Below are 19,355 nucleotides of genomic sequence, written 5' to 3' on the forward strand. Positions count from 1 at the left end.
GTTCAACATGAAGACTAGTTAAAGTTTAGTACGATTAGCAGCAATGATAGCCGAAGTCCGAATCAGTGTATGGTGTAAAGCTATTGTTGCAGAGAAAAAAAGGCTGATAAGTAAATAATACGAACAAAGTTTCACTTGGACTTAGAGTACGATATAATTCCAAGACCACTATAGGATCAACAACTTGTGGTTTGAAAGAAATAGAAGCAAGTTTAGAGATCAGAATCAAGAATATTTAAGATCCAGAATGGCTGTTATTCACGCTAAGGGACAGTAAAAAGCCAAAGATAAAGTTCTGACTGTTCGTACAAATTTTGGCAACTGATAAATGTGAGAATTAACAAAGCGAGTTCGTTGACAGGAGAAGTACAGATGCAATGGTTTTGGATTAGAAAAACGAAATTCGGTGTTTTTCGGCCGGCAAACAAGATTATTTAACATTGGTTAAAGTTGTCGAGTAATAATTGAAAGATATCTGAAACGAAAAAAAAAAAAAATAAATAGATCACAAATATAAACCAGACGACGTACAGGACCCTGTGTGGGAGGTAGAACACTATTGGCAGCGTCAGGTAATACTACGGAAACTTCTTTCGTTAAAAAATTAGAATAAATATTTAGCTATATTATCACAAATGCCCAGTTACGGAGTTGTTTCAAAATTATATAACACCAAGCAGTATCATTAGTCTCTTCAATTGAAAAATATGGCATTGAAGTGCTAAGTATGGATGCATACTTGTTGAATCTCGCATTCAAGACTAGCAAGGTTGTCAGTAGTAGAACGAAAAAAGTAACGAACACACTCAAATTGGTTCAATTGAGAATTTGACCCTAGTTATCAGTTATCAGTCGTCTGTTCACCTTGCTTTGAACATCTTACAGGTACAACTTTTGACAAGAACAGGTGTGTAGCGGGTGGCATTCGTCCGAGCTCTCCGGTTTTAAGATATGAAGGGCAAGAGCATCATAACATTCATGATAAATATTGGAGGAAAAGAGCATTATAACATTGAGGTCAAACATTGAAGGGAAAAATCTTCATAACTGTTGTCTGATACGTTTGTACAGCTAAAATAACGGGTGATGAGTATCTCGAGAAACATATCGTAACATACACTATGAGTCCAGGGCGCAATATTTCATGTCTGATGTAACAATAAATCGAATTTGAGAACCGTGAAGATCATACTGTGATCCGTTCTCAGTGTAGGTGGTTTATAAAAGTTATATTTATCCTTAATTAACAAAACCTTCGTATACACCAATTATAACATTTGAAAATCATATTTAAAAGATCCTATAATGGAATTTTCAATAACCACTGAAGAGAATGAGTATAATATAATAATATACCATAGTCAAACGATAAACCGTCTTGATATATATTCTTATATAGTTGTAAAATAACAGTTTACTTTTACGTAGGTCCTGCATAATCTCCAAAATTAAATTTCTTACTAAATGTATTGTATTATTACACCACACTGTTCCGAAAAAAATATTGAGTCCAGTTAAAGATGATATACATTTTGGTACAGTATTAATTTTAAAACATAACAATTTTGGAAATTCTGAACATTAAATAATGAAAATTATGATTCTTTTTTACCTTTACATTTACATTTTGATGACTAATACAATTATACTTTTGATAACGTACCTGAATTGTAGCATCCGCAGCCGCTCCATAAAGAAGACTGCGTAACATGTTATAAAACTTGGCTTCCGTCTTCAGAACTGACTGTTATAAAAATATAAAATGAACAACATGATATTGAAACTAATCATTAGAAATATAGTTCTTTGATTTTGATAAAATATGTAGTACATACTTATAGAGAAAATAGTGATATTTCAATAAATTTAAACTTTAATGTTAATTAATTTTCCAATTAGCAATTGAAAATGCATACAATGAAGATGTTGCATAGATTAGAAGCTTTTTTTTAAAAAAAACAAATAAATTATATATGAAATTAAGCCTGGAAATATTAAAAATTAAGCTTTTTATAACGAAGGTACAAGTTAAGGAACCATTTAATTACGTTACAAAACAGCAAGGAAAGTAAATGAAATTTAGAAGATGTTGCAAACACATCCCTAGGAAGACTAGCATAAACAATTAATTTCTAAAGTAATTTAATAATAAAATATACATTTTAATATTTAAAAGTTTGTATTAAAAGGTGGTCGCTAAAATATTACAAAACAAATGCACATTAAACAAGAAGAATTACATTACAAATGTTACACTTTATCATGGTTGATATTGCAGATAAAGAAATTACTTGTATTTCAGATATAAAAAGAGTTTTGCATGTGCATCATTGACCAAATCTATGGCAATAGCAGGAGTACATTCTCCAATTGCAGTAAATCATTTTCTTTCGTTAAAAAACTTTTACCCATTTATGACTATTTCAGGTTCTTTCGCAAAGAATATTTAAAAAAAAAGTATTTAATAGGATCAGTGAAGTAATTATGAAGATGTGAGAGTTAATGTATTCTTTAACAAATTCAATTTCCTTTTGGAGTTATCACTATACCCTTAATGATATATAATTGATGTAGTCCTAGCAAATAATAAACGGGGAATATCATAAGTCACACAAAGACAAATTATTTATTTTTAGAGATGTTCGTTTCTCTTACTTTCAGTGTTAATGGTTAATTGGCATATAATATTTGTCACTTTAATCTGTTGTAAATTACTTTCCATACAAATTATTTCTATTATAAGTAGTTCACAAGTCAGTTAAGAACAACATAGACAAAAAAAGTTTTTATGTCGTTTTCCACACCCAATTAATCATATCGTAACAAAGACGGAACGAAAGGACACACTGCCCAGAAAATGATCCGAAGTTTTTCTGATAATCGACTTTCAGTAATACATGCACATTGGGCACATATTGCAGTCATAACTAATCCATTGTCGAAGAGAATATGGGGTACAAAAGCAGCTTTTTTGCCTGTGTTTCTGTTATGATTTTAAAATCGGCCTCTCAGGTGTTGCATGAAGTCACCGCATAAGCCAGACATTTGGAGAGAATAATGTGAAAGAACGCACCGGCAGGCATAGGTTCGAGAGATGTGAGTCTTTCGCATGAACGTCGCTCTGAACGAACGCATGTTTCGAATGAAGAGGCTATATTAGCCACCATAAAGGAGAACATTGGGCTAACGTTGGATAAAATTGCGAAAGGATTGTATGTCCACTGATATAGTCAGACAGTACCTACATGTGATAGGGAAGTCAGAGAAGTTATGCAAGTTTGTATCTCTCACATTGTCCACAGCCAACAAGGAACCACTATTGACAACCCATTTGTCCTCGCTTACTCGCCACCTGAACATCCCCATCTTTTCTCGCTTTTTCACTGGTGACTAAAAGTGTGTCCTCATTTACATTCCTAAGTCTACCAAACATTAATTGTTGTCACGTGATTTTGTTCATTACATCTTAAGAACATCTCTGCCCCCACAAAATGTTATGCTCTCAATGTGGTGGGATTGTCGGGAATTCGTGTATTACGAGGTCCTTCCACCTTATCAGACCATCATTGATGACTTCTACTCAGAAGGTGCAAAGGATGCACTACGATGTGTTTCAGAAGGAGGCAGCGTTTGTGAACTGCAAGAGTCTGCTGGTCCTGCATGATCGTGCCAAGCCATATGTGTCTAAGAGGACCCGTATACCCTTCACCAACATTGCTGAGAGACACTGTGTTATGAGCCATGTTCTTCAAACATTTGGCCAACCGATTACTACGTGTTTAATTCTCTTAACAGCCACCCGTGGGAGACACTTTCCTAATGAGTGAGACCAATCATGGACTTCTTTGAATCTCTGATCTCCGAGGTTTATCAGTAGCGTATTGTATAGTGCTGGAACATTGACAAACAGTGCTAGATGAAAGGTAAGTACCATCCCCTGTATTGCTCTTTGTTTATTACTGCATTAGAACGACAAGATCTTTTTGGTTACTTTGTAGAGAGCTAATTGGCGTTATTGGAGAAGCAAGATGCCAGAAATTGAGGAAAAGAAAGGAAGTTATATTTGGATGATATGATTCGGATATTTGATGTTAGTGATCTCTAAATTAAAAATTATGATTTAATATTGAATTATGATGATGAGTATTTATAAGTATAGGAAATGCAAGCAGTCAACGTTGAATGACTTGATATAATGCATGAATGTTAGTGTTAAGAAGTGAAATAAAGTTGCGTTAAATTGTTATTAATGATTTTAAAAAATTATGTAATAAACTTGATTAAGTTAGTTATTATGTATACATATGGTACACTAACCATTGTAAAACGTAATATAAGTGAATGTATCAATTGGCTGTGGAAATTTTACTGAATGGGCTGTCAATGTCTTGAGATTCACAGTAAAATCCATACATCAATTTATATTCTCTAATTCAAGAGTTTTGAAATACTTTTTCCAGTTATTTTCCATTTGTGTTTTCTAATCTTCTTTGACATAATTAAAATATAATTCTAGTATGTGATTAAAATTCGGTCTTACAGATTGCGTGTTCTGATATCGCTCTGCTTCTTTAGTTAGATGATAGGTTTCAAATTATGTGGCATTGATTGAGCAAAATCCCAATTGTATATGTTACATCAAAGCAAAATTGTTTCAAATATTTCGCCTTCTTTCAGAACAGAATTCCTATTGTGTCTTTTGTATTAAAACCAAATTGTGAACATATATCAATAGATTGTTAATTTTGTCACTTCATGCTCCCATTTGTAATGTTGCATGTTTCCTTCAGGCTGACCTACGAAATTCTTGAAAATAATAATGTTCTTCCAAATTTTGAATTAGGTATTCTACACTTATATAATAAATTTTGAAAGAGTTTGGAATTTTATGATAGCAATATATCATCGGAAGCTGATTATCTACCGAAGAAAACGAGAACACAATCATGAGAACCGATTAGCAGTGTGTCAAGTTATAGCTACAGAAATGAGTATACCTCGTGATACATCGTCACGAAAACACTAGAGCCAATTTTGTTTCTAGTTAGAGAAAACATTAACACAAACATTGAAAATGATAAGACAAGTCTATTATGATATGTGCTTACCTCCTGCACGTGTGTTTGAATGGTATACGGTTGTCAGTCAGTGGAGGACCACCCAAAGGCAAGTAGACCGAAAAACAAACATTGAAATGAGTTGGTGAAAAAGTTTGCGAAATGATTGCCCGCGATGAGATTTCGGCTGTGAGATGGATGGTGGAGAAATTAAATTCGACGAAAGGCATGATTCACACAAATTTAGACAAATGACTTAAGGAAACGGAAAGTCTTTGCTTGATTTGTACGCAAACATTACCTAATGACCAAAAACAAACCCAGATGTTAGCATATGCTCCGTATTCACCTGATTATTCACCGTGTGGCTATTTCTTATTCCTAAAATTAAATTTGGCCACAACTGGAACAAGTTATGATCAATATATGTTACACACGTCCAGTCTGCTTTGACCCGTGCCATTGAGACGATACCGAAATGGGGCATTAAAATCTGTATGCAAGCATTAGCCTTGTATTTATCAGAAAGGGTGTAGTTTAAACAAAAGGAATTACACATTGTACAATACCTAGTTCGTTTTGTTTAATGTGAAAAGTTCCGTTATTTTTCCAACACACTGGGCATAGCTAAAGGTGTCGGTTAATATAACTCTATATATTGATTTTTTTATACTATGTTACTATATTACGATGGTATAAAGCACAATTTACGTTCTTACTAATTATTCTTTTAGCATTATCAGTTGGAGGTCTCGTTTTTTGTATAGTGGTATTTGTACTAAAACTGTTAACATTTAATTCTAAAAATTCTAATACCAAGTAAATAGAATGAATAGAATATTCTACGTAAAATTACACATAATTATGAAGACAGTTGTAATAATACTTATCAAATAATCTAGCAAAGACTCTGCATTTCCATGTTTTATTTAGCGCAAAACAGTAGTATATGATGGAAATGCTAAGTTATTAAGGGTTTGAAGAACATGCCAGATATTGCTCACTATAGTAAATTCGTAAATAAGACACGGTTTTCGGGACCGAGGCTATTACAGTGCAATCAGAAATTTCGTAACATGTTCAATTTCCGGGATGTCTAATTAAGAATCAACCCGATATTCTGTACCTGTAGGAGTGAATTTTAGTTCTAAACGTTTTATTATAGCTAAATTGGATTGGAATTATTTATACAAACAATTGATAACATTTGTTAATGACTGCAATTCAACATATCATATAAATACTCTGGTTCTATATTATGTACACCAGAGGAACAACTTTTAGCTCGAAACTCTCTACGAGGGCTAATTTGGACTGTAGTTAGTTATAGAAGCAATTGATAACACTTGCACATGATTGCAATACAAACATTATATATGAATCAAATAGTGTTTAATAAGGAAATTTATTAAACATTATAATGAAGAATCATCGCCTTACTCTGGTTCTATATTATGTACACTAGAGCAGCGAATTTTAGCTCTAAACACTCTATGAGGGTTAACGTGGAGTGGAATTAATTATAGAAACAATTGAAAACGTTTTCGTATGATAGCAATAAAGACATGATATATAGATCAAATGGTGTTCAATGAGGAAGCTTATTAAATATTATTATGAAAAATCATTGCCTTACTCTGGTTACTTGTAACATAATTGAAACTGCACGTTATATGTGATGTTCAGTATTTTTACTTCAATATATTAATGTATCGTGTTAATTAAAACTCAAAATAATTTACGAAATAGACGGTATTATATTTACGTGTTGCAGTGCCCAATTTTGTTTGCAGGGACTCGTAGACTAATCCTATATCCCGCCAATTTATGGTTCAATAAAATTTGTCCTTGGTTTATATTCATTAATCATACATTATTTAGACTACAAGGTATAACTTAGGGACGTAAAGCTGACGAAAATCATTTTGCTTCTTAAAAGTTATATATTGACAACCACTATGTAATACAATTTGTAAAACTCAAATTATTCGAAAACTTTTGTACAACGATAATATTTGCTGACGTAGGAGAGCTTTGGTGTGTTCACGAGACAAAGAAGATAAAAGAAATTGATATTTGAATTAGTAATGAGAATGTTATAATTATAGAAATTTAGATTGTTAGAAATGTGCCCCTTTTCCTGACAAGAAAATATAATTGTGATACATAAAATATTTCAAATTTTCCAAGTAAAGTTAGACTGTTGTTATTGAATTGGTGCCAGATTTAGAATTTAGCTATTAAGAACAGAGTTATATTTATCGTTTTATAATGCCCAGTTGTTGTTCATGTTGATAAAATGGGAATAAATGCATTTTAGTAGGATATGTTTGATATCCAGAATGTAATAAGATAAATACTTACAAGTTTTGCTTTAGCAATCGCTACAAGGTTGTCCGTAACTTCTTGAAGGAACTCGTTTGTTACAGGCTGTAAGAAAGAAAGTAATATTATAATGCTTGTGGTGTGAACCATAATCCTGTTACATTTCAATATTTTCTTACTACATATATGTACTACGAATTCGTTTAATTCTTCCATAACAATTTTATTAAAATCACACGTCTATTTATAATTCTATAGGTAAGAATATGACATGAATGTAATATTTGCAAAATTTCTCGACACTATTCAACTTAGTGCAGGAGTTAAATTGTCATTTCAAAATAAAGTTGAGAGTTTTCGCATGAAGCAAAGTACATTCCAAGAAGAAGGAAACAATAAAATCGTCAGGCTAACAATATCAAACTCAATAAACGATAGCTGAAACGTAATGGAGAAAATATAAATAAAGTGCATATACTTTTTCAAGTATATAGGTGAACGTGAACACCATCACTATATACTATACGTGAACACCATCAAAATACGGACGGCTATATGTTTTATTCATAGGTTTTAACTAAAATGTTAGTGTGAACTCCGCTTAGTGTTTTTGGTATTTTAGTTTTAATGATGCGGTTTTTTGCGTGTGGTTCATCACTGAGGCCATGTGATACGTAAAACTACTGTTATTGGATACGAAATCCAAACCGCCAGTTTTATTTAAATTAAAATCCCGTCAGTCATCCATTGAGAGCCTAACAGGCTTCGCTATTGGAGTTCATCACCATTAGATGTTATTTACACCGACCATCGACATCGCCAGCTGACATCGTATTTTACAAATAACTATTTACTTTCTGTTTGCATTACTACAAGGACGTCCTTGTAGCTGTAAATGATTTGCAATAAATATTGGTAGCACTTTCCATTATTTTCCCCCTTACGTCTCATTACTAAAGTCTCACACACGTTAAGTCGATGTTTCTTTTTGATGTTATCAGTCACTTTTCTAAATTTTGTGTCGTGTCAGCGTCTGTGGAATTATCCGCTGCACACAGCCACCATGGCTATTGAAGCATCTTCGAAGCACCGACGTAGGAAATGTTTGTCTCCTAACAGCTTCAGCTTTGCTCTTTTCCTTGCTTACCACTTGAATTTTCAGCTATTGTCAGCTCTAGCTTCATGAGGAAATACAGACTTCACTTATGTCTATTCTGGGTTATGACCGCCATCAGGTGATTTGGTGGAAGTGATAATGTACCATCAATTATTGACGAATGAGAGAGCCAGAATAAAACGGGTCGAAAAGTGGCGAACAAGGTCTTTTGATTTGGCCCTGCGTTGGGTCCTGATAGAGGACGATGATAGAGCACAAGTAAGTCTGCCGTCACCAAGAAAGGGAGAGAGAAGGACGACTATGGATCTTCGTCGTATGGGGTAAGACTATTCCACGATATGTTGCTATACCTAAAACCTTTATTCCCTCTTAATACCTCTTCGCTACATATAGTTTCTCTTAGAAATCATGATTTTTATTACTAGACTCATTGCCAAAAACTTTATAATATCTGGTGTAAAAATGACATCTTTTTTACGTTAATTTGATATGTTATGTGACGCCCAGTAGCACTGTCTTGTATTTTGTGTATTGTTACACTACAGTTGAATTTTAGATACCAACTACGTGAGACCCAATCAATAATTTAACTCAAGTTTGAGTTGAATATTCATCTTCCGTCACACACGCAGTAAACTATTTTTGATGAAACTTACGTTCAAAATATAACTAACGGTAGTTTTAAAATAGCCACACTATAAACAAAGAACTCAGCCAGGACATATGGATACAAAATTATTATTTCAGTTTGCTACATTGTAAGTGCAGATAAGTATTTGATCTGTATCTCAGACGTTAAGACATCTCGTTAACAAAATAGCATTGTTTTGCATTTAGTGTGTTTTCGTCTCTTTGCTCGGGGAGACATATAATCTCAAGGCTATTTTGTGGGTAACAATCAATATCGTTTAGAACTGACAGGGTTAATAGTTAGGAATCGATTTCGCTGACGGAAGTGATATGGAAATCCGAAGTAGTAGAAATTAATAATTTCCATTATCCACGTTGATCACATTAAAGCCTGTTATATACGGAAACTTTTTCCACTCTTAAAAGAAGTTTTGAAATGTATTGCGTGAAGAGTATGCAACGTGAAATATATATATATATATATATATATATATATATATATATATATATATATATATATATATATATATATATTGCAGGATATCAATCCACATATTATTATAAATTACCATTCTTGTTCAAATCAATTTCTAGTTTATATTAATTGCATTACTGTTATAAAGTTTGTCATTTGATAGATATATAAGCTTTTATTTTTATAACCTTATTATAAATACTTGATTATTGAAATATAAGTTTGTCTTTTGCTAGTCAGAAATGCGGGATAGAAGAAGAATTACAAGACAGAATGAATCTAGATCTTGTTAAAGAATGAATCAAACTTCAATTATTTTCTCTCATTTAACAATTGTACCGGGAATTGTAAGGGTTGTGTCGAAGTTTAAATACTTGTCCTGGTGAATAAAGACCAGTGGTCCAGGACGGAGCTGTACAAAGGCACACTTCAATCGATTAAACGTAGTAAGAATAAATTTTATCTCTGATAAAACTCTACCACACTGTTTCAATGTTAATTGAGGTAATATCAAACTCCTTTACGTGTGTACAGCACATCACTTTTTGTTTAAATAAATAACAATTTTAAGACTTTCTTTATAGCTATAAAACATTTAATAACGTGTCAAGTTATGCAAACTTTATTACCAAGGTTCCGTTATTGACTTCATACAGTTTGGCCAAGAAAGCATCTAATCTAGCTCGAGCTTCTCCATGTTCCTTCTCAAACTGCTCCCTGGTTTGGTCAACCAACTGAAAGAAAAATGCACTTATATTGTCTAGTTGTTTGTCTCCATTACTAAAAACATTTTTGGGAAAGTGAGTAGAAAATGCAATTTTTAAATAAACTAATTCTCGTTTATTTAAATAATTTCAAATTTCGTTGACAATGGAATAGTAACGGAAATACAAATCAGAAGGTAAAAAGTTTAATAAGCGGTAAGATTTAGAATGTTTCCTTTTATCCAAATTGCCTCCTTTAGTCCTTAACATGGTATGACACAACCAGTATACTCTTCGAATAGGCTTCTGCAATTTTTCTGCTATATTTCCTTTCCGAACATGTAGAAAAGCCTGATAGAAATTTTAATTTCCGTGGATTATGTTGGTGTTGATTTTTGAAAAAATCTAATGAGTTTGTTCAAGCGAAGATCAATTTGAAGTAGAATGGTGTTCCTCCCAGATAAAAGTTTTTGGTTTTTCTTTTCTTCTTGTGGATATTATTTTCAGAGATTTGAATTAGGGTCTTTATTCTTCGTGGAATGATAAATATGTTCCTAGAAGTACTTTGTCCAAAGGCATTGCGAGTTTTAAATACCTTCTTTCCTAGTTATTCCCCCAAATTTATGTAAAGCCTAACCGAACCAAGCTGCCTGTGTGACATCTCCAAACAGGAACTAAGTTTACTCCATTCTCCTCTAATTGTTCTGGACAAGACACCAACACTTTTTTGTTGCTTCTAAGAATATATTGGCACATATTATTTTGAAATAGTTCACAATTTAATTTGTCTTACCGTATGGCTGAATTCTAATGTCCAACGTAATTGACATGTATTTTTGTGTACCAAAATAGTTTTCTTCCTGGCCAGTACTTTAATTAATGTTGTCTACTGCAACACAACTGTGGAGATTTTTATTAGTGAAAATCTTTGATAAGCACAACATTCATCTGCTCTCTAATACTACTTCAAATATTAGTATTATATGTTTGGAGCTCTTATTTCTATCACATTCGGTGGTCACAAGTATGCACTTATCCTCTTGTTCCGAATTACATTCTGGCCTTCCCTATTCCCTTATAATAGTTTGTGCCTCACATACAGTATGCGGGAATTTTGGAAGTTATTTTTTAATAATCTTGGCGAACAGTTTTCATCCGTTGATTCAATATTACAATTTGATAATTTCTTTCACCATAAGTTTTCCTCAAAAGACGTTTAACGAAGTTTCAGAAAATGAAATGAAATCTTTGAGTTTTACGTCCTAGGGTTACGCCGTTTAGGCTAAAGGGTACGGTGATGATGAGTAATGAATGAAATGGTGGAATGAAGAAAGTGGGAGGAAAGGGGAACCCCAACGAAACCCACGAATGTGGTGTTTGTCCAGCAGAAAGTTTACTTGGCGGGAGCTGTGATCAAACCCGGGACGCCAAGCACCAGAGGTGAGTGGTCTACCACTGCGGCCCTAACGAAGTTTCAGGTAACTATGATGACGAAATTGAAATTCATTAAATTGGTTGCATACTGTAACATAAATGTGATCCTAAGCGTTAGAAATTACACACCAATTTGTTTATTTTTGCGTTTCATTTGTAGGTTTCATGAAGAAGTCCCTAGATGAAGCTCGTTAAATTTATCGGATCGTATGTTCTAAAAAGTACTAGACTTATGAATTTGTATAAACTGTCGTTGTACAAAACTTACAACAGAATGTTATTCAACACTCATAATCTTTCTGAAACCAAAGCAAATTATTAATTTCGGATTGTTCTGTAAGATATTATGTTCGAGTTGTCTACCTCCACATTTGGCAAGATTTGCTGCGGCCGTTCGGCTCAAGTTTTGGGCCGGACCACTAGAAGCGTCAGGTCCGTAATTCCTCAAATGTGCAATGTTTGTCCTCGTGCACACAATTCACCGCAATGTGTATCCTTTACCTACATTCACAAATTGCGATGTAACTTCTACTCCGTAAGGGATTGGGATACGTCTGCTGAGTGATCAGGTTGAAGTCTAATTGTGTATCAGTTTTTCTACTGGTGGAGACCGTCCTGCCAGCGAAACATACCCTCCCGTGTTCTGCAAGTCAAGCTCCAATCCTGTACATGCTTGCCATTACCCTATTTCCTGGGATAAGCTCATGTATAGTACCGAATGGCCACGGGATAACCACAGCCTGGCATACTCTAACCCAATCTTGCAAGCCCAAACACTTCTCAAGGGGCGCATTCAATCCCGATTCATCTTACCTACATACTTTCACTGACTACCACCTGTCAAGTAGAGGTACTCCGCACATGAAGATACTCCCGCATTTCATCCCAGATTAAAAGTGCGTGTTAAGGCATCATTTTAGCTTGATGATGACTTCTTCTCGAGAGCTTCGTCCCTTCTACTGGGATCAGTAAGCAATACCAAGACTCAGAGATAAGTACTTTTCTCTACTCGTTTTCAGTTCTCCTGCATGAAATAACCTGACATTCCAGAGGAGGATCGTTTAAACAATACGAGACTTCCTGTCATTACAGTAAATTCTGTGACAGAATCAGAATATTTTATTTTTAATATTAGTTTTGTTTCTAAAGCTTTCGCGGGTAGTTGAAAGAACGTATTAACATTTCCAATTTCTTTGTAAAGTATTTTGCTACAGGATAGGGTTACGTAGAAAGTACTATAAGACTAAAACATACATATAACTACTGTTCTGCAGCATTTACCATAAGATGAATTCCGTTATATTTTTAAAATTTCCAACTTTGCGTAGTGTGTTCTATACTATGAATATTGAAATCTTTTGTCATCCCTTCTAGAATCTTTGTTATAACTGTTTAACGTATTTTTTGTAATCTGTACTATAATAAATATATAGGAACGAGTTACATTTCCCTGGTGTAGGTTGAAAAACTATTACTAAAGTAATGCAAATATTTAAAATATAATGTTTATTTATTATTTGAGTTAATACATGGTCCTGATATGCGTACAGTTCAAAACATGTTATTTCTTTCTCTTCATATAATTTTTCGAAGGATATCATAATAAGATTGTTCTGTGCATTTAAATAATAATCTGTAATATAATTTAATGAGTTACATTAAGTTATATAATAAGTTATATTATAAATCTGTAATATAACAGAACAATCTTATTACAATATTCGGTAATAATCTGTAATATAACCGAAGTTCTATTGTTGAATCAAAATGGATAAATTCAGTATTTTGTAATAAGCTATATATCTAGCCTAAGATGTTCAAATCACAGTATACGACCAAACTAAAATAACTAATCATGGCGTTTCTATTAGTTTGCAAACAATATATAATTGAATGATTGATACGATTAAAAAGTAACATAGAATACACATTTAAAGAAAAATGTTAAAATACAACATGCTCAAACATTTTAACTACCGAAGCGTAGGCAACTTTCCTTCTCTTACTAGAGTATACAAAATTTTGTTTAATCCAAAAAAATGTCTTTGTCGTATTGCATATCGTTGTCGTTCAAGCAGAAATCACTAACTCCACAATATTTATTTTGAGATAAAGCGCTTTTAAAATTGAAAGTTTTCTGTAAATAAGGTTTAGGTTGTTAATAATCTCCAAAGTGTGCTTTGATACTACAGGATTCATTGCTATTATTTACTTTCTTAATGCCAATGTTATTCGATTGTTTTATGCTGTATTAGTTAAAAATGTGCGATTGTGGCTGCTCAGAACTGGCTCCTTTCTTCTTCAGTAAACTTATCACTGCACATAAATGCCCATTTGTAGCTTGCTGGTTTCGGTTACTTAGCACTAAATTCAGCATTTTGCGAATTAAAAGCCTGAGCAATATTTCGTAATTTTTAAAATGATATAACGGTTCCAAGAAGGTGGGTCAGCTTTATAACACATGTTCCTCTTCTTTGACACATTATATTAAATTACTTGTTGTTCATTATCTGTGTTATATTTATCACTTACACACATCTCTGTCAGGAGCACATTATTAGCATGAGTTGAAGTGACAGGTCTATTTGCCACATGCAAAACACCATCTTCTTCGTCCCAAACAAGGTAATCACGATCTTCTACCTGACCAGTTTTACTACTAGTTGTGTCTGCATTTGATTCTGTGAAAGTTGTTTTGCCATTATAACCCTTCATGGAGTTTTCCGTACCTACAATCCATTTTTCCAGTGCACTGACTTTCTGAGTGAAGTTACTTTGGCTAATTTAGCAATGAGGACTACTTACAGGCATCCGAATACTTACAGTCATCAAATCTTTAGTGGTGACATTCTCCAGAACTGTATACGTTTTACCGTCTTCACACTCAGACATCAGATCTTGAGTTGGCTTCCTGATACGAAGAGGATGATTCTGATTTGTCGTTGAAAGAAGTTGACTGACTTATGTTTCGCATAGTGGACCGTAAGATGATTTCTACTTTCCATCTATGAATTACAGACTTCACAAAAGATTTTAGCTCCAACATTATCACCAACAGCAACACACTACTGTTTAACGAAATGCTAGCAGGCAGAAGTAGGCTACACCAATTTGTTTAAAAAAATGCCACTATCGCGATAACCACAGCCATTGTTGCTTTCAAGTTCTTTGTTAGAATTCTGTTTGAAAACTTTGTAAGATATTAACAAGTAGAAATCACCAATTTCTGTACTTAACTCCTGCGCAACAAGCGAAAATCATTAATTGCTCTTATTGGCTTCTCCAGGAATAGAAAACTGGAAATTCATTCATAATGAAACGGCTATATCTCTATTTCTTGGAAACAGAAAACAATATTAATTAGTGAGTTCTGCCAGCCTATAGATAATATTTTCTTCAATACAGCATGTACATAATTCAAAAGCATGAAATTGGAGGTAGGACTCCTGCTAGAACGACGACGATAAATGGTTTTAAGGTACTTGCTGATATGTATTTTTAAAAATAATAAAGCAAACATTATACATATTTTAATGTATTATGCAGTTGTATTTAGTAATGCATTATATAGTGATTTACGTTCTTGAATTTAAAGCCTCTTTTACACTTCTTCCTAATTACATGAACGTACGGCACAAGTCAGTTCATACGCAACAAAAACAAGCCAAAAATTAACACTCCTATTCAATAATTTAACATTTAATTCAGTACTTTTTATAAGCTCTTCAAGAATTTAAACTTTATATTGTAGCAGAAGCAACTACCGACACACATTTTATTTTATAAATTCCAAATGCTTGTAAAACACTCTTGAAACAACTAAAATGTATGGGCCTAGATTTTTAACTGATTGAGTTGTAAGTGCAAGACTTACCTTCTGCTGTAAAACAAGTCTGGCGAGCTCTGCAACTCGATTAAACGGATGGAAAAGACTAGTAAGAAACTGAAACAAATTGTTTTGTTTTAATGTTTAAAATAGAAAGTACCAACTGTATGTATCTGATAAAAGAATATCATGGAGAAACTACGATATTATGAAATTATATATAAAACAGATTAATCGTAGGAGATAATCTTTGAAGTTTACAAATGATAAGGTTTGAAAAATAATTTGTCGAGAAAGCGAGAAGTACTCAAATGTCTAAATTAGTACGTATTTAAATTATGTCTACATCCTCTCACTATAAAATTGTTTTCTTTCTATTAACCAGCTATATGAAATACTTTTCTCTAGTCACATAATACATATAAAATTTTGACGTAACCTGTCAAAAGGAATGATTTTCCTGTTCATCTTATATATTATTGTGAGCAAGTCTTCTAGGGCTAGCAGCCAGGTAATTACTGTTATATCTTGCGACGTTTCGAGGGCTGACATCGTCCTCATCTTCAGACGCATATGATGGTGCAATAGAGTGTATGGAATATATATACTCATGTATGTATGATTTGACTCTTCTGATTGGTGGTGGAAAAGGCGGGATATGATTGCTGTACATGTTTTACTCAGTTGGAATACTGTGTCTCTGTTAAGGTTCGTGTTTTCTCCTCATGTCCCATGCTCAAGAAGAGATCATTGTTAAATAAAAGTCGATTCTCGCTCTTAGTATTATTTCTTTGCAATAGCATTATTATCTGTAATGCGTTTATTGCCGATGGGAAAGAAATTCTGTATTAATTGCAGTGTAAATATAAATATGAAAGAAGTAAACAAATAATAAGCTAATTAATAAACATGAAAGTTTATATATGCCAACGACTAATGTAATGCTTTTCTACATATGGAAGGTCCGTTATATAATGATCAGCTGGAATTCGGCTTTGGAGTTCCTGGACATTAATATTATCGAATGTTTTAATAGAATTGCTTATAACTTATAGAATGTTTCACTACTTTACAATAATTATAAAATTAGAAGGGTTATTATAGGTGTAACACTTTTTCCAAAATTGTATATTTCATGCGAAACAATTATCTTAGGCTTATATAAATATAAAACGAATGAATACACAAAATGTTAAAGCTTTGAAATAAATCAATTCATCTGTTCCAGGCAACCGGGAGACAACTATTTTAGATATTGTAGTATCATGGTTATTCAGGAATATTGTCATCATCAATGCCATTAGTAGAGCAGTGCGGACAATAGAGTAAATGAGTAATAGTCGTAGCCAAAAACTATATAATACTAGTTGCATTGAAATCTCTAGCAGTGGCAAAACTTTTCCTATGAATTTTTCATGACTATCGTTTACAACGCAAAGATAATAGATGTGAAATATATTAATTAAATAATTGTATATTGTCAGTTAAGGGTTCTTAAATTTTCTACAAGTTGTTTATAATATTACAGCAATATAATTATAAACTTGAGCAATACTCTTTAGAACGCCCATATGGTTGTAATAAATGGCATTGCTGTTAACTAAATTCTATATGGTCACTTGCTACACATATCTCTCACTCGGGAATTATAACGTAACCAATGATTTCTAATATTTGTCACAAAGATTCCTATATTATCTCATATTAGAAGCACTTTTTTCAAACAAAAATCTGATCTAAAAGCAGATTGATCACATAATTACAGGTATTGTGTTATCAAAGAATTCAGATTCCTAAGTATCATGCTACCATTTTCTTGTTAACACTTAAAAGAGATTTTGCTATTTCCTTTTCGCAAATGGATTATTGATAGTTTATAACTATTTTGAGGTAAAATCTCAACATTTTTTTGGTTGAATCTTGCTACATCTCTAATTGAACTTTTTATTTCTGACATTAATCACTTCGACATTGAAATGAAAAAATAACTTGATAACTTTATACACCCTACAGAGTCCGTTAAATGGTTTTAAAACATGAAAATATTGGTTTCTAAAAAATAAAATATTTAACTATGAATACTGAAATCCAGAATGAGTTAACCAAACTGAAGTTTCAGAGCATAATGAATAAAAAGTGTTGATGAAAAATATTTATGAGTCTAGTTTTATTATATTAATTTTCAAGTACCTCACAAACAACAGGAAACATTTGAGGTTTCTGTTTTATTTCCAGAAAGTCCGAAAGTCAGCATACTTAATTGATATTCAACTGTAGAAAGATTGCTTGATTTTGGTTTCTACATAATTTTTAATACGTTCTTATCAAATATAGAAACAATGGTCATATTATATTTAAAGCTTACTTGTTCGGCCAGTAAAACATCTTTCTTTATTTCCGAAAAGGTGGCATTCAACTTCTCGAGTGCTTGCTGAAAAATAATAAATCCGGAATTAAATAATTATTTTCCATTACCACTTGTTTAATTTGGATTTAGAATTAAGGAAAGTATAATAAAACAAAACCTCTAAAATGAAGGACAGTTTTGTATATCTGATGGATCCCTATTTCCTAAGCAAATAATATTATATTAATATTCAAATTACAAAGTGAAATTTACACAATACCATAAAATATTTAATTCTAATTAAAAGGACTCAGGACATACAATACGATATAAATCAATGGCATTTGTGAAAGGTAACAATATTAAAAATAAGTATTAATTGGATTTCTAGGACTAGCGAATGGCATAGAGAAAACTGTTTACACACTAAATTACTTATTTTATTATATGTAAGAGTGTTAAACTGTTGATTACATATATAATTACTTTTTGGATACAAAAAGTAAGGTAAGTTCATCTTAGGGATTATGTTCAAATTCTAAGTACAAACAACAGAAATAATAAATCAACAAATGTAATTTTAAATTTCTTTGATCAGTATACTTTATTATATATATAAAAAGCATACTTTGGTATTATTTGAGATAGATTTCATAAGTTACTGCAAGAATATCGTCAAAATTACCAACGTGTTAATTTTCATTTTGTGGTTTAAAATGTTTCAAAGTCCGTATCTGATATATTATTCTACTAGTGTGAAGATAAAGGCATTAAAAAATGAATCACACTTTTGGTCAGATGTTTATCTTTGTGTGATGAAAAGTAAATTGTGCGAACGCAAGTGTCTATTCAATTAAGTCAATTATTTCATGGTCCAGGCACTGTAGTCTTTTAACAACATAAACATGATACCACGTAGGATCTTTTAGTGTTGTCCATAATTTAGAGACAAATTTGTAGAATTTTCATGAAAATGTATAAATGTAACGCACTTGAGAAAATTGAAATCTTTAAACATAGTTACAAAAATATTTAGCAATGATGCGAGAAATATGAACAAATTAATATTCAATAAATTTTTAACAAAGAAATTATAATAGGAACAAGAGATTTGTTTAAAAAATGGAATTATTTAGAATTATTTTATTTTTCTTTTTATAAATAATGAAATTCCTAGTATGACTATATAGTTCATATTTGAAAACAAACATTTCTTCTTTTGGGTAATATCACTTACAAGTTGAATGTATTTTTTCGAAGTAATGTAATGTTTCAAGATATCGGACATACCTCTTGAGTTAAATTGCTTTCTGAACGCAGCCCAGAACGTGCACCCTAAAGATAAATAGAAAACGTTAGTGTTACTTGAAAACATTGCTTTAATTTCTATGCCATATCTAAGTAAAATGGTCTTGACGAACTATTTTCTTAACGTATTAC

At 32.4% G+C, this 19,355-nt stretch overlaps 1 protein-coding gene across 1 annotated transcript in view; it reads right to left on the reverse strand.

The window, feature by feature from the left end:
• The window catches only part of LOC145662484 (uncharacterized), a 534,791-nt gene that overhangs the window by 22,950 nt on the left and 492,486 nt on the right, over nt 1-19,355 (reverse strand). The window contains exons 78-83 of the mRNA XM_081728093.1: nt 19,206-19,250; nt 17,934-17,999; nt 15,617-15,685; nt 10,234-10,338; nt 7,422-7,487; nt 1,664-1,744 (exon numbers count right to left, since the gene is read on the reverse strand). Of these exons, the coding sequence (XP_081584219.1) occupies nt 1,664-1,744; nt 7,422-7,487; nt 10,234-10,338; nt 15,617-15,685; nt 17,934-17,999; nt 19,206-19,250 (432 nt within the window). The remainder of the gene's footprint in view (nt 1-1,663; nt 1,745-7,421; nt 7,488-10,233; nt 10,339-15,616; nt 15,686-17,933; nt 18,000-19,205; nt 19,251-19,355) is intronic.

This window comes from Thermobia domestica, chromosome 10 (genome assembly GCF_964235325.1).
Source record: "Thermobia domestica chromosome 10, izTheDome1.hap1.1, whole genome shotgun sequence".
NCBI classification, from domain to species: Eukaryota; Metazoa; Arthropoda; class Insecta; order Zygentoma; family Lepismatidae; genus Thermobia; species Thermobia domestica.